This window comes from Miniopterus natalensis, chromosome 14 (genome assembly GCF_054644295.1).
Source record: "Miniopterus natalensis isolate mMinNat1 chromosome 14, mMinNat1.hap1, whole genome shotgun sequence".
NCBI lineage: Eukaryota > Metazoa > Chordata > Mammalia > Chiroptera > Miniopteridae > Miniopterus > Miniopterus natalensis.
The window spans coordinates 57,043,913-57,058,795 of NC_142094.1; the positions used below are offsets into that span (position 1 = coordinate 57,043,913).

Sequence of the window (14,883 nt, forward strand, 5' to 3'; positions counted from 1 at the left end):
GCGGTGCCCGCCGTGGTAGATGAGACACGAGTGGACCCTGACGCGCGGCTCTCAGCCCCCCTCCTGCTGGAGGAGGCGATTCGGAGGTTCCTTTGTGTCCGGTGTGCTTCGCAGTTGGGGTCTTCGAGGCGACCTGCAGAACGCTCCCAGTCTGTGCCCACGTGCTGGTGCAGAGGTGACTTGGGTGTGTCCGCGGGACGTGGCTAAGGGGTGTCGCTTCCCCTGTCCACGCAGCCGGTGCCGGTCCTGCTGACCTCCGGGGACTGTCCAAGTGGCCCGGTTTTCTGGTCACCCGTCCCTGAGTCCGCTTCCCGCAGGCCTTCCCTCCTACTGACTGGAAGGATCTCTCTCCCGGCCCAGTGGACAGAAACAGGAGACCCCGCACCCCAAGGGGCCACGCCCTAGGACCTCCCCAAACGGCCGCTGACCCCCTCGCACCCCGTGCCCCCTGGGCTCCACAGACCGCGGGAACACTCGAGGGGGGAAGGCAGCATCCCCGTGTCTGTCCAGAGGCCCTGAATTGAAATGAGCAGAACCAGGTAGGAAATCAGCAGCGATTTCCCGATTTCTCACCTTGGCTTTCCCGTCGCTCTGTTGACCGGAAATCGAGAATTCCCCGACGCGAGGTCACTGTACTTACGCCCGGTGCAGCCGGGGCACGTTCTTCAGGCTCCGCCGAACGCGCCTCGTGACCTCGCGAGTCATGCTAACGGTCAACGTTTCTTCCATATGATTCTTTCGTTCATTCGACTTATTTTTCTAAATTCAAGCAGTTCGACGCCCTCCTAACCGACGTCTTCTCATCCTTGAATTTCCCTCACACCTGTGGGGAGCGTGTGTCCCCCTCGCCTGCTGTCAGCGGGACCCTTTCGGGACTTTCCACTTGAGCTTCACGTTCATTCTTCCTGCCCCGGGGCCTTCCTGTGGGACCCTAACTCCCTGTGGGTTACTCTGCTCCCGAGGTTTTCTGTGGCAGAAAAAGGACCTTGTTTCCTTCCCTTGCCTGTCACGCGGAAGGGGGAGATGGCTCCGTCGGGGACCGTGGCTCACCTCGACGTCGATACCCAGCTGGGGAGCTTGTGTCTGAATCCCCGAGCTGGACAGATACCCCACCGCACCCCACCCCACCCCACCCCACCAGCCGCTCTAGAGCTCCCACCCTGCTTTTCTCCCCACCCACCTCGAGCGACAGATCCCAGAGCGGGGGACACAGGCCACCCCCACCGCCCCCTGCGCCTGTTTATTTCGCTCTTGGAACAGCCGCCCTTTGACGGCCGACCTCAGAGAAGAGGTGATGCAGCCGGGGCTCCCCGTCGGGGTAACACGGAGAGCGCGCACGTTGTTCCCGGGGCGCTTTGCTCTGAGCACCTTGATGAACACGCGGCGTCCACGCCGTGAGATTTATCACCCGGCAGCTGAAACGACGCTCACGTCTCGCGTAGAGGCGCCCGCCTGGGCCCTGCTCACCGGCCGTATTTTAATTTCTTAACGGAGCCTACAGCTCTCTCAGCTGTGATTGGCAGGGTAATTTCCCGTCATTTTGATGTCTAGGGAAGTGTGGAAAACCTGAATAGAAATGTTGTTTTGTTAATAATGCATGCTGAAGTGGAAATGGACCTCTAAATTGAAACGGAAGGCATCCGAGGCAGCTCGGCTCACTCTCAATATTTCTTTGGAAACAGTTGTAATTGTTTTTATGGAAGAGAAAATGTCCTTGACTTAAAGTGCAATTATATAATGAAAACGATACGCAAAGTAATTTTCAGTAAGTGGAGTGTTTGGGGACCGGAATGATGTCCCCGGTGGTGGGGGGCAGCACCTGTGGTGAGCAGGAAAGGGGCACATCCCAGCTCCCGACGCTCACCTGCCTCCCTACCTGCCTTTATTTATTTTTTATTTTTTATTTTTTATTTTTTACTTTTTATTTTTTATTTTTACACGGCCTTTCTTTTACTCTCCGAATTCGATGTAACTGCAGCTCGCTGATCTTATTTACATTTGATTCTCCTGCCCCCACGAAATGGTAACTGTTGCAAAAATTGGTTTGCAGGCTGAGCTTTTTCTGCACCATTTGCATCTCCCGGGGCCAAGCCGTGAGAGTAAATCTGGGCTCGGCGTGTGCACCGGCCATGATCGAAGCCGAGCTACTGTTTGTCGTTTTTACAAGGCTGCCCGTTAGATTTCCCTGGGCACCCCCGGTCCGAGCTGCTCAGTCTGCTCCCTGCCCCGCGTGTTTGTCAGTCCAGCCTGCAGAGCCCACTGAGCCCCCTCCCCCACCCCCAGCCATGGGCTCGGGTGCAAACTCACTCTCACCCCGGCCCCAGCAGCCCGGAGGACGGCAGAGGCTCCGCAGATCTGCTCCTAAGGAAAATCCCACCATGCATCCCAGAGGCAAATGTCCATTGTTGAAAATTATCATTTCTTCAGGGATTATCTATGCTATTTTTCCCAACGATGAGCCAAATGCAAATGCCCATATATTCTTTTTCTAGAAGGTGGCGTTTGCTTTGACTGCTGAGTACAAACAGGACGGGAGGGGGGGGGTCAGGGTGACACTGTTGTGTCTCCTCAAGAGCGGCCGTGGTGACGTGGACCCAGGCTGTGGTTCTGAGCGTGTGCACAGGTCGGCAGAAGCCCCGGCAGTGGTGGTAGAAACAGTGATCATGACCCCGGCCGGGTGGCTCAGTGGTTGAGCGCCCACCTAGGAACCAGGCGGTCACAGTTCAATTCCCGGTCCGGGCACAGGCCCAGGTTGTGGGCTGGATCCCCAGCCGGGGGCGTGCAGGAGGCAGCCGATCAATGACTCTCACATCGATGTTTCTCTCTCTCTCTCCCCTCCCTTCCCTCCCTTCCACTCTCTCTAAAAGTCAATAGAAAAAATATTCTCTGGTGAAGATTAACAAAACAAAAAAAAGAAAGTTACAGTGAGAATGTATTGTCACCCTAATCTCAACGGTGCTGTTCTGACTGGAGCTGGGCCGTGTTAAGTTCCCAGTGCCAGAGTTCTCACTGCGACGTGTTCGGGGGATAGTCTGTCTCCGGGGATTTGGCCGTGATGACAGGAGAGGCCCAGGAACTGCTTCCCTCTTGAGCAAGACTCTCGGGACGCCTGGGTCTCCACCTGGGGCAGAGACCCCTGGGCCACGCTCGGGCATGTGTTCCCATCTATTTGGGGAAGGGCTTTTGTTTATAACCCCAGACATGAACATTTAACCAGACACCCAGTTTCCAATGTTGCTCTGCATATCAAAAATGTTAAATATGAGTTTTTTAAAGAGCAGGGCGGCCCGAGTAGGTGGAGACCATGTGGAGGTCATTTAAGCCTCTCTGTGTGCGCAGCTGATGGACGGAAACCTTCGTGGCCCTGAGCCGGCCGCTCCCCCAGGGGCTTTTTATTATGATGTGGTTAGCTTCTCTCTGAGCTTGCAATTCTCTGAACTCATGAGAAAACTTGGGCTTCTCTGAAAACTGCGGAGACAGGAAAACGGTGCTCATGTGTTTGCTTTCATTCTCTGGAATGATGCATTTTCTAGATGACAGTCCAAGGCCGCTGGGAAATATCCCCGGTCATGGATTTCACCCCTTTGCAGACTCAAAGGTGTAAACGCCCAGACAACCAGGGCCCCTTCTAGGAGTTTTTCAATGGGAGATCAATTTTTTTTTTCATTTATAGAACTTTATTTTCTTCTATATAATTCGCTGAATCTGTCCTCTGTGAATCAGGGAATTGAGGATGGGGAGAGGTTTCTGCTTCTCTCACGCCTCAGCGAGGAACATGGCAAGAGAGAGCCTCACACTTTGGGACGGTGTGGCCAGCGGTGGATACCACGGGGGCCAATCTTGTTTCTTTCATAAATATGTAGTTATCACCATAAAACACACCTACAACATATAGTTACAACGCTCAACATCTTTTTCTTCTAAGGCTGTAGAAGTTTGAGAAATTACACCTTTCACAGTGCTTCTATTTTTCTTCCCACAGAAGGTGTCCAGATTTCTTTGGGGGATCCCAAAACTCATGAATCAGCACAGCTGGGCGGCGCAGGGAACGCTGCTGGGACACAAACATTTTTCTTGTAAAAATCTGTTTGCAAGGTCCCGGCCTGATGGGGGTTTGTTTTATAAAAGATGCTTCCCTCAGGATTGCGGGACCAGAAAGCTGATTCAAAGCATGCCTTGGTCCGTTTGTCTTTTGTCTGGAAGCCTGGTTATAACGGGCAGGTTTTGAACGTGAAGCGGTGTGTAGTTAACTCATAAACCAGAGGTATCCGTCATAAGGCCCGCGACCGGCTCAGCCCCATTTCCTCCAACTGCGCTTTATTGCAGAAACAGAAGGCTTTGTTTTTTTGTTTTCAATGTTTGCTTTTTGAGACCACCCTCCATGAATTGCTCTTTTTCTCCTAAAAAAAAAAAAAAAAAAAAAAAAATGCCTTTGGGATTCTCCCAGTAATTCATGGAAGAGTGCAAATTTTTTTGAGCAAACCTGATTAAAATGTAGCCCAGTGCCGAGGCCGCCTTTGTGTGAGGGGCTCCTGCTTCTGCGGCTGGGTCTTCCCTGTCTCAGGCCTGGATACAGGGTCCACATCCTTCCAGCTGTGTCGCTCCCGCCCAATCCCTTTTCTCCAGCGGCTTTTTTTTTCTTGACACTGTTTCTTTTTCTTTGTGTTCCTTTCTGGTTTTCCTCCTAACACCTCTTTCTCGCCTAGCTCTGTTCCCTGTTTACCAGCCTGGCTTTTCCCTGCTCCCCAGACCACCCGTCTTCCGTGGCCTCCCACTAGATTTTTGAACGACTGGCCACAGGAAACAAGCTCGCTGGCGTGGACAGCTCAGTGCTTCTCCAGAAGGGAGAACCCTAAGCCTAAGCCTAAGCCTAACGCTGCTCAAATTATATTCTCTCCTGCTTTTCTCAAATCACAAAACTGGACCCTAAAGTCAAAGGGAACAGCCGGGGACATAATTATCTGTAGTGACCTTCAGGTGTGCTGCACCCGGCCCGGGGTGAACGCCGTTGACCAGCTTCTGGTCCGGGGAGCACTCTGCTGCGTGTTTCTGCTGCGTGTTTCTGCTGCGTGTTTCTGTTGCGTGTTTCTGTTGCGTGTTTCTGCAAGTGTTTGTTCCGACCTTACAGTCAGGGACTTGGCTGGAACGTGAAATCCCTTTGCAAAGATTTCCCAGGTGAAGGGAAACCGGTCACTCGAGCTGATGCCGGTCTCCGGAGGTCGCTGGGGTTGGAGGTGAGCGTCGGGGTGGGACGGAGGCAGTGAAGACCGAGGCCCCTTAGTTAAAGCGCTTGGGTGGGGAGAGGGCGGCGCTGTCCGGGAGCCCGGGGAGGCGCCCAGGGGAATTAAATCCACGTTTCCTTCCGGCAGCGTAAGCGAGAGACCCTCAAGATGACCAAGTACGTAGAGCTGGTTATCGTCGCAGACAACCGAGAGGTAAGAGCGCCTTGAAATGTCTCGGTGCAGCCGGTTTTTAAAAAAAAAAGGGGGAAAGAAAATGTTTAGCGGGCTATTGTTTGCTTTAATTGACCTCGTTTTCCAATGGCCCTTAAAAGCATTGTAAACAACCCATGGAAAAAGGGGCTGTCTGATATTATAAAGTATAAAATATTAAAAATGTATCTGATGTTACAAAATAAAGGCCAAGGCCTGAAAACAAAAACCAAAACAAAAGCCAGTTGCTCTGCAGCGAAGCTCTCCAAACGGGGACTCCTCGGGGAGCTGGGAGGTGGCCGTAGGACACATTCTAAACGGTTTTGGGGGGAAAGTTCAGTTTAAAAAATGCCCGATATGTCCTTGACCAAAATGATGAATGAAAGAGGCAGAGATGCAGCGGAAAACCCCTGCCTTCTGGTGCAGGGCTCGATGTTATGTTAGTTATTTTTTCTTTTAATTGATTTTTAATTAGAACTTTTGAGAATAGCTTCTCTGTGCTCATTTCTGCCTCTACCGCATGTTATGCATTAGGGGACACTTCCTCGGAGACTCAGCACCCGGGGATGAAACAGGCTTGACAGTGTCTCAGGAAACTGCCCTCGTCTGGGAGGTCAGATCAGAGGGGAGAGCGGGACTTTAACTTTCCATCCCTCCCCTCTGTGTTGTTTGACTGGTTGCCATGAGCATCTATTACTTTTACCATTTAATTTTTTAAAGCAAATATAAAGGACGTTTCTGAGGAAGTTAAAATCAAGTATGGTTTTGTGAACCAATGTCACCCCAGTAAGTTCAATTTTTTTAAAAAAATCAAGTTGACAATATGAAAAATGGCTTTGGACTGCCTTCTAGTTGTCTGTTTTTTCTTTGCCAAAATTGTGACTGCCTCCATCATTTATGAGGCTGGGACGACACACAAGTTACGCCAAGGAGCACTTGGCTCGGGCGAATTTCAGGGAGTTTCAGAAAATCCCGGATGGGAAATTTCTCGGCAGGGCGGGTCCTGGGCGGTTTGTGAAGCCCGAGACTTCACATTTCCAGGAGCTGGGAGGATGCGCTTTGATTGATATGCTTGCGGTGATTCATGCTGACATTTAAAATTGTTAAGTTTCAGAGGCAAGGAAAAGACCTGGAAAAAGTTAAGCAGCGATTAATAGAGATCGCTAATCACGTTGACAAGGTATGTTTTTTCTCCGGGTAATTAAATCACTCAGATTGTGTAAATGTTTGGAAATGAGGTGGAGGGAGTGAAGCTCACCTCATCTGACTGAGCAGGGAGCCAGGGAGCCGCCTCAGGTCCTGGGCTGGACCACGGACTTCCCTCCTCCGAGCACGGGGCCCGGGGCCTGGAGCGGCTGCGGGAGGTGCCAGCCCACGCTGCCCGACTGCAGGGCCTGGGACGCGTCTCCTCCAGCTCTCTGGCGGCCAGGCAGGTTCCCGGTCTCGGGCATCTCGGACTCCCAGTTAGATCCAGAGACCCCACAGGGTGCATCCCACCCCTCAGAGAACTGCCAGGCCTGCCTCTTCCCAGGTCTCCCTGGGAAGGTCCCACGGGCCCCTGCACACGCCCCCCACCAGCCCAGCCCTGTGCCAACAAGGCCCTGAGGGCGGCCTCTCCGTTGTAAGGGACACACAGGCTCCACAATTCTGGGACATGGCATTGATTTTCAGCCCAATCAGCAGGTGGGAAATCCCTCACTGAGAACCAGGAGGTGACAAAGGTGACATCCGAGCCGAAAGAGGCCCTGGAGTGTGGTCTAACCCCTGGGGCATTTGGGCATCAAAGACCCTTACATTGCCTGGACGGTCTGCTTGTGGTGAGGGGGCTGTGGGGCGTGGCCATGAATACTAAAGATGGGGGATGGCCTGACCAGCCCACGCACCAGGAGGCCACTGGTTCAATTCCGGGTCCGGGCACATGCCCCGGTTTCAGGCTCGATCCCCAGCAGCAGGCAGCCCATCGACGTTTCTCTCTCATCGATGTTTCTGTCTCTTGCTCCCTCTCCCTTCCTCTCTCTCTGAAACCAATAAAATGAAAACCATTAAAAAAAAAAAAAAGATGGGGGACAGAAAGGCAACGAGAGACTTGCTCTGAGCTTTCTTTCTGAGCCCGCAGAAGGGCAACTTCTTTGTAACAGATCTTCCCCCAACACCCTCGGCCAGCCGGCCCCTGGCCGTGAGCAGCATGGTCATTAAAGCCCTGAGGAATTCTGTGCGCGCCTTTATTTTTCTGAAAGCTATTGATTTTCTCGCTTAATTAAAAGCTCCTAGATTGATGATAGGTGACAGAATATGTTGGTGTCGGCCAAGCCTGAGACTCTGCCAACAAATTAATCCAGATGCATTTTCAGTAACTCGAAGGTAGAAGATTTCGTTTGAAATGAACAAACGCGTGTCCTTGGCAGTGTCTGAAAATCCTAGCTCGCCCATTGTGTCCCTTGCAGCGGGTGCGAGCTGGCAGGCCTTCGCTGCAAGGTGGCGACTCTAACTAGACTCCACATCTCTGCGCACATTTTTAATCGCCAGTGAATCCTGTGAGATGTGTGCTTCATACAAATAAGCGCAGACGCCAAACGGGGCTCGTAACTTGAGCGTCTAATGGGTGGGCACGTGTGCGAGCCCGGCGGGCAGCTCCTCGGGCGCGGGCGCCGCACACGTTCCTCAGCTCCGGGCCCGGGTCGGGGAGCGCACAGGCGTCCTCACGCGTGTCCATGAGATTCAGAGCGCGGCGCGGCAAGTTCCCGCTCGCGGGACCCCCAAGGCGCCCGTCCTCGTCAGTTTTACAGGCCGCTGAACATCCGCGTGGTGCTGGTGGGCGTGGAGGTGTGGAGCGACATCGACAAGTGCCCCATCAGCCAGGACCCGTTCACCAGCCTCCACGAGTTCCTGGACTGGAGGAAGATGAAGCTTCTACCTCGCAAGTCCCACGACAACGCACAGCTGGTCAGGTAGGACGTGCGTCGCCTGGCCTTTGCTTAAGGAAGGAGTGACCCCGGCACCCCCCCAGCGCCCCCCGCGCAGTCCCGGGAGCGCGGGCCTCTCCCGGGCCCCCCCCCCTTGCGCCAGGGGCCTCCTGGCCGTCAGCGCGGGGCAGAGGCCCGACGGGGCCTGGGCTGCTGCGGAAGTCCCTCTGCCCGCCCTGGGGAAGCCCCTGCTCTGGCTGGCGTCCTAGTCATCCTCCGTCACCTGGGCACTCTCCTTGCGCGACTTTTCCAGCCTTCGCCTGTGGTGCAGTTGTCCAGAGGAGGCTGTTTTTTAAAGCTCACTTTCTTTCGTTCTGAGCGGGAACTGTTTACGGCCCCCCTGAAGACAAGGCCTCCGGGCCAGCGGTCAGGTGCTCGGAGAGCGAAAGCCTTGTTCCCCCTCCCGCTTCACGGTCAGGCTTCGGTTTTCTGGGTCCGAGATGACCAGCAGGGAAACATGTTAACCTCGAGTTCTGACTCTCAGTCCGGTTGTATCGGGCGTTGGTTAGGTACCAAACAGCCTCGCTCTCGGAGCTTGGAACATGACGGTGTCCCGCAAGGAAACCTCCCGGCTCGGGGGTCCCCGTCTGGGGGGAAAGGTGACAGTAAACGGGAAATTCCAGGACAGTCAGTGAGGGAACACACGGCTATGATGTAACAATACATCCGTAAGATGTTACAGACTCCTTTCTTACCCAAAAGGAAAAAAAGACACTCTTATCATAATCTAAATTGATATAAGGTAGACTGTTCCCAAAGTGATAAACTTTTATTAAAATCCTTAATAAAAGGATTTTATTTTATTTTATTTTCATGCCGCTCATATCCCTGCATTAAAAGCTTTGGAGGTAGAGGCTCTTTTCTTTAACTCACTGGATCTAGTTTATTGAACATTTATGGGAAGTAAAAAAACCAGCCCTGCGCCATCCTCTCTTTAGAAAACGCCCACATCGAGCTGAGGCTGGTGGGTTCCCCAGTCGTTTACTTTGGCCATTTCCACAGGGTTTGTTTTCTTTGCTCTGTCTTGGATATTTGTGGTCGCCTCATATTTTGTGCATTGATTAATCCTGAACTACTAAAAAGTGGAATCAAAGTGTTTTGTTTTGACTTTTTTCCCAAATGGAGTCTGTCCAACTTGAACATCTGGAAATAAATTAGCCTCTTATATAACCTTCTCATTTATATACGTATATAATTGCATCTGTTAAATGGCCTATATAGATATAAATGTAAAATCTGCAATCCCTACTCTTGTCTATAAGAGTGCAGGGGGTGGGTGGGTGGATACATAAGTATATACACACATACACACATACATACATACACACATACATATACACATACACATACATACATAAGGTTGTATACATGCTCTTTTTTGTCCAACTGACCACTGCCAGAATACCTAACTTTTCAACTAATGTATGTAAAATCGATGTATGTACCTGGCCAAGATAACATGGATAACTCATCTGTTTCCCTTGAAGGAGACTCAGCAAATACACTTTCATTTTTAATGTGTGAGGTTGGGATTAAAAGCACTTGCATTCAACAGGCCTCGAGGCCATTAGACTCACTGGTTAAGATCCCACAGAAGGGAAACGGCACTAAGTCATCAGTCCCCTTCCAGAAGCTTCCACCCAGGGTGCTGAGGCTTTGTGGGTGCTGACGTCTACGCCGACTCCAGAGGGTCAGCCACTTTTCTGCCAGTTTCATTTTTATGAGCTCCATTAGCAGGACGTCATGGAAGAGTTTGGGTTTCTGTCCTAATTGCCGTGTTACCCAGGAGAGCAAAGTTCAGCTACAACAGAAAATCACGTGAGCCACTGAATGCATTTAATTTAATTACCAGCGATTCCCTGTGACCCTTCTCAGCCCTCCCATCAGCAGACTTGTTTGAAAGGAGCAGCTCCCCCCAGTCCCTTAGGAAACAGGCAGAACACACCTTCCACATACACGAGTCAGGACTGGCCGTCAAGTCTTGAAAACAGAAATCTGAAAGGGTTACGGGGCCGCGATGCACCTGGAAAATAAATCGTGGGAAACGAAAGATAAAATCGCCCGTCAACGTGCCCCCAAGCAGCTACCGATCTTAGCACAGGCTTCTGCAGCTCCAGCGGGATGCAGGTCACTCTGTGGCTGTGTGTGCGCTTTGCTTGCATGCACCCTGATTGTCATTGTCGTCACCTGTGTCCCTAACCCTTGACCCAGTTACATGCCACACGCCCACGGTTCTTGACCTTGATATATTTTTTCTCATTAAAGGTTCAAAACCAAAAACTATATATTAGAAAATGTCTTCATTCTGTATTAAAGAACCTCCTTTCTTTTGTTTCCTAGTGGGGTTTATTTCCAAGGGACCACCATCGGCATGGCGCCCATCATGAGCATGTGCACTGCGGAGCAGTCTGGCGGCATTGTCATGGTAAGCCGGGGTCGCCAAGGCATCACAGCAGGGTCCCATCCCCCTCGAGGAGTTCCCAGGGAATCTCTACTTTCACCAGACCTTGTGAAATCAGGTTCTTTTTGTTAATGCTTTTTAGAGTTTTGTTGCTGTTGTTGTTAATCTCACAGAAGGATATTTTTTCCATTGATTTTTAGAGAGAGAGGAAGGAAGGGAGGGGCCAGGGATTGAACCTGCAACCCAGGTACATGCTCTTGACCGGGAAATCGAACCCACGACCCTTCAGTGCATGGGCCGACGCTCCAACCACCGGGCCACACCGGCCAGGGCAATGCTTTTTAGATTTAATTCTACCTTCCTTCTAGCTCTGTCTGTGATCTTATATATCCCACAGTATTTTAGGGGCTGCTTATGAAATGCATCGATCTGCACCCTGGGAAGGTGAGCGTGTGAAAATAGCTCAGTGCAGACCAGTCTTCCCCATTTATGGAGAAAAAGTCCCAACTGGGATTTGGGTCAGAGCGGTCCGGCCCAGGAATTCCCTCCCGGCGCTGGGATGAGCCAGGGCACCGGGGTTGCCCTCGTCTCTCCGCCTCGTGGACAGCCTGCGGTCTCACCAAACATAACCGTTAGAACGGTTTTCTGATGGGTCTGCCTCCAGGCCCAACAGCCAGAAGTCTGAGGTTTTTAACCACTTACCGCCGCAAATGCTTGACATACCTCCTAGCCAGTGTCCAATCGGTCTGCATAATAACCTTATTCTTGGAGGCGGAGGCCCGGGTTTATTGCTTTACAAGGATCATTTTGTCATACATGGGCTATGTGTGTTTGTAAAAGGAAATAAAACGGGAGGAATATTTGGGACTTGTTTCTTATGGATTTAAGAGGGAGGCAGCTTTGACGGGCTGCCCAACGGGGGACTCCTGCTCCGGTCCATCCCATAATTAAAGGGAAGGTTCCACCGCCGGCCGATGCTATCCCTGCTCTGAAAGCAGGGTGTCCCCTCTGCACCAGCCCTCAGACAGGGAGTGTCCTCAGGGACCCTTCCACCATCCCCACTAAACAAACAGAACCTAGTCCTTCCAAGAAACCGCGAATCCCTCCTCATTTTTCAAACAGAACATTTGTGAATATTCCATTGTATGAAAGGGGGGGCGGGAGGCTTGTTCTGCTGACTCTGGTTTTCCCTCCACACACTGTCTGCCCCCATCTTCTTAGTGGGTACACACGAGGGAGGGTTTCCTCCTCTCTGGGCAGCTGGGAGTTCACAGAAGCGTATGCCCGTGGGGAGGCTGGAGAGCCCACGGGGAGGCACGAGAGCCCGTGGGGAGGCTGGAGAGCCCGTGGGGAGGCAGGAGAGCCCGTGGGGAGGCAGGAGAGCCCGTGGGGAGGCAGGAGAGCCCGTGGGGAGGCCGGAGGGCCCGAGGGGAGGCAGGAGGGCCCGCGGGGAGGCTGGAGAGCCCACGGGAGGCTGGAGGGCCCACGGGGAGGCACAAGAGCCCACAGGGAGGCTGGAGAGCCCATGGGAGGCTGGAGGGCCCACGGGGAGGCTGGAGGGCCCGCGGGGAGGCACGAGGGCCCGCGGGGAGGCCGGAGGGCCCGCGGGGAGGCAGGAGTGTCCGCGGGGAGGCTGGCGTGCCCGCGGGGAGGCTGGAGAAGCTGTTTGGAGGGGTTGGATTTCTGGCTTGAATGGGCTCCCGTCTGGTTTTCCTTGAACCTGGAAGCCCCGTGTGTGATCTGTACCAGGGAAGCCACTGGAAAGTTTGGTTTTTGGTGGTGCCAGGTTAATTTCAAGTCAGACCCCAGCTCTGTGTTTACAGAGCCGCCTGTAAAGTTTTGGGAGGGATTCATTTTCTGTTTCGTGGCTGCGCGGCTGGCTGCTAACTGACTCTGCCACTTCAAATCCGTGCAAATGTTTTTAGAGCCGAAGCTGAACTCCTCACAGGCATGGCGGGTGCTCGGCGCTTCAACGTTTTATAACCAATCCAATTGTATTAAGTGGCTTTTTTAAATTCACACCCCTTATTCTGTTTCCATACAAGCATTTTACCAAGATTCCTTCTGGAAGAGCGTACAGGGGTGCCTAACTTAAAAAAAAAAAAAAGCTGAGCATGAATGTGGGAAATGAAAGCAAATATGCAGCCGGCAGTGAGAGTCCTCAGGCCGAGGCTCCTCAACAGGACGTACGTTTGGCCCAGTGGGCAGCGGCCGAGACCCGCCTTAGACACATTCCCTGCTTACTCCGCACGTGAGAGAAGCGTCAGGTGGGAAGACACGGCTGCTCCCCTCCAGTGTCCGTGACATTCACCCACAAGCAAGGTCAGCTGCTCCACCAGATGGAAAACCTCTAGACTTTCTCCCAGCGTCTTGGAACTTAAGTTCATGGGCAGCCACACCTCATTCAAAAACCCACAGATGGGAGAGGAAGGAGGGCGGGAGCAAGGGGCCAGGGCTCCTAATCCAGGACAGGGCAGTCATTCATTTTGGCAGCTTAACGCCACGCTCTTGTATCACACCGGCCTCAAACAGTCTTGGGTTGGGGATTATGCCATAAATAAAGAGGTGGCTTTTGTTTTTCCTCATTACAAATGTAAGCTGTTTACCAGGGTTCTTCAGGGACATTCTGATTATAACCACCCGTGCATGGAAGAATGTAAAACAATTTGGCAATGAAAAGCAAAACCAGGATATTCAGTGGCAAAGAAGCAGCAGATGCAGAGTCGCCTTGTAAGGATGAAGTCCCTGAATTCTGAGCCAGAGTAAAGCTCAGTCCAGCCCATCACGCGCTGAGCTCGACCACGTCTCCTCGCCGGCCTGCGTTACCCCCGAGGGTGGGCTTCCCGAAACGTATCTGCGCAGCTTCCTACACCAGGAAGCTGGAGAGTCCAAGCCAAGTCATTTATGAGGAATTTCACCTACTCTGGGAGTAACGGGGCTCCCTGACGTGCCACCCTTTTCTTAGGCCCGGCCGTAACCACTAGCACACCCATAGGATCATACAGGAGCGCACCCTTCCAAGGGGCCCCACAAGACTGTCTGTCTGAGGATGACGCTTTCTCTAAAACTAGCACCCCGTTTCCTGGAAGCCTCTGGGAAACCCCCTTATCTCAAGCGAGGACAGCAAGAAGCAGGATCCAGGTTAGGTGCCTCCGTCACAGAAACACCCTTGGTGGGCCTGCTTTCTGCAGGTCACACTCCCTAGTTAACTAGTTCTAGTTTGTTAAAGCTAAGTAACAATATATTTTTAGTTCGTTTTAATACCTAGTTAGCCAGGCCATCCATGCGCTCCACCAAGACGGGGCGGCCAGGCCGAGCCGACTGCCTCCCCAAATCAAGCCAAAGGTTGAGGGAATCCCAGCACCCCAAGCCCGAGAATCGGGCACCTCCTTCCATTCCCAGAGCCCACCTGACAACGGAAGGGGCCGGTGCGAGGGAGCCCAACAGACTCAATTCAGTGAGTCTCCAAGCGATTGCTCGGCGCGCTTGGGGTTCTTCGTGAGTTGTTGTGAATTTTCCAAGGAGCCGTCTCCCGGCGGACGGGAAGAGGTGCTCTCGGTAGCAACGCCCAGGTCCTAGCAGGACGTCTCGGGGACGTTTCCCCGACCAGCTCTCCGTCCACGGCATCTCAGTCATGGGTAAAGTGGCCCTTCTGTTACCCGCTGAGGACTGAGACCTTCCTGTGATGTGGACGGCGGTTTGCTTCGTCAGTGGGAGGGCGTTTCCCAGGAGGGAGCAGGAAACGGGATGGAGGCGGTCGCCTTGGCTCTGTCATGGAGAGACGTAGGACTCCTGCGTGTGTCCCTGCACCGCAGGCCCCTCAGCAGAAGGGCCCCACGCTGGTTTCACTGGATGTGTCAAATCTTTTTTTAAGTTTTTTTTTGGTCAATTCTCACCTGAGGATATTTTCCTATTGATTTCTAGAGAGAGTGGAAGGGAGGGAGAAACATCGACGTGAGAGAGAAACATCCATTGGTTGCCTCCCACACACACCCTGGGGATCAAACCTGCAAGGTACATGCCCTTGACCGGAAATCGAACCCATGGCCCTTCGGAGCACAGGCTGGCGCTCCAACCACTGAGCCAC

General features: G+C 52.7%; 1 protein-coding gene across 1 annotated transcript in view; it reads left to right on the forward strand.

Moving 5' to 3' along the window:
* The window catches only part of ADAM12 (ADAM metallopeptidase domain 12), a 143,437-nt gene that overhangs the window by 79,942 nt on the left and 48,612 nt on the right, over positions 1-14,883 (forward strand). Inside the window, exons 6-9 of the mRNA XM_087824092.1 lie at positions 5,370-5,435; positions 6,541-6,612; positions 8,211-8,380; positions 10,736-10,904. Of these exons, the coding sequence (XP_087680218.1) occupies positions 5,370-5,435; positions 6,541-6,612; positions 8,211-8,380; positions 10,736-10,904 (477 nt within the window). The remainder of the gene's footprint in view (positions 1-5,369; positions 5,436-6,540; positions 6,613-8,210; positions 8,381-10,735; positions 10,905-14,883) is intronic.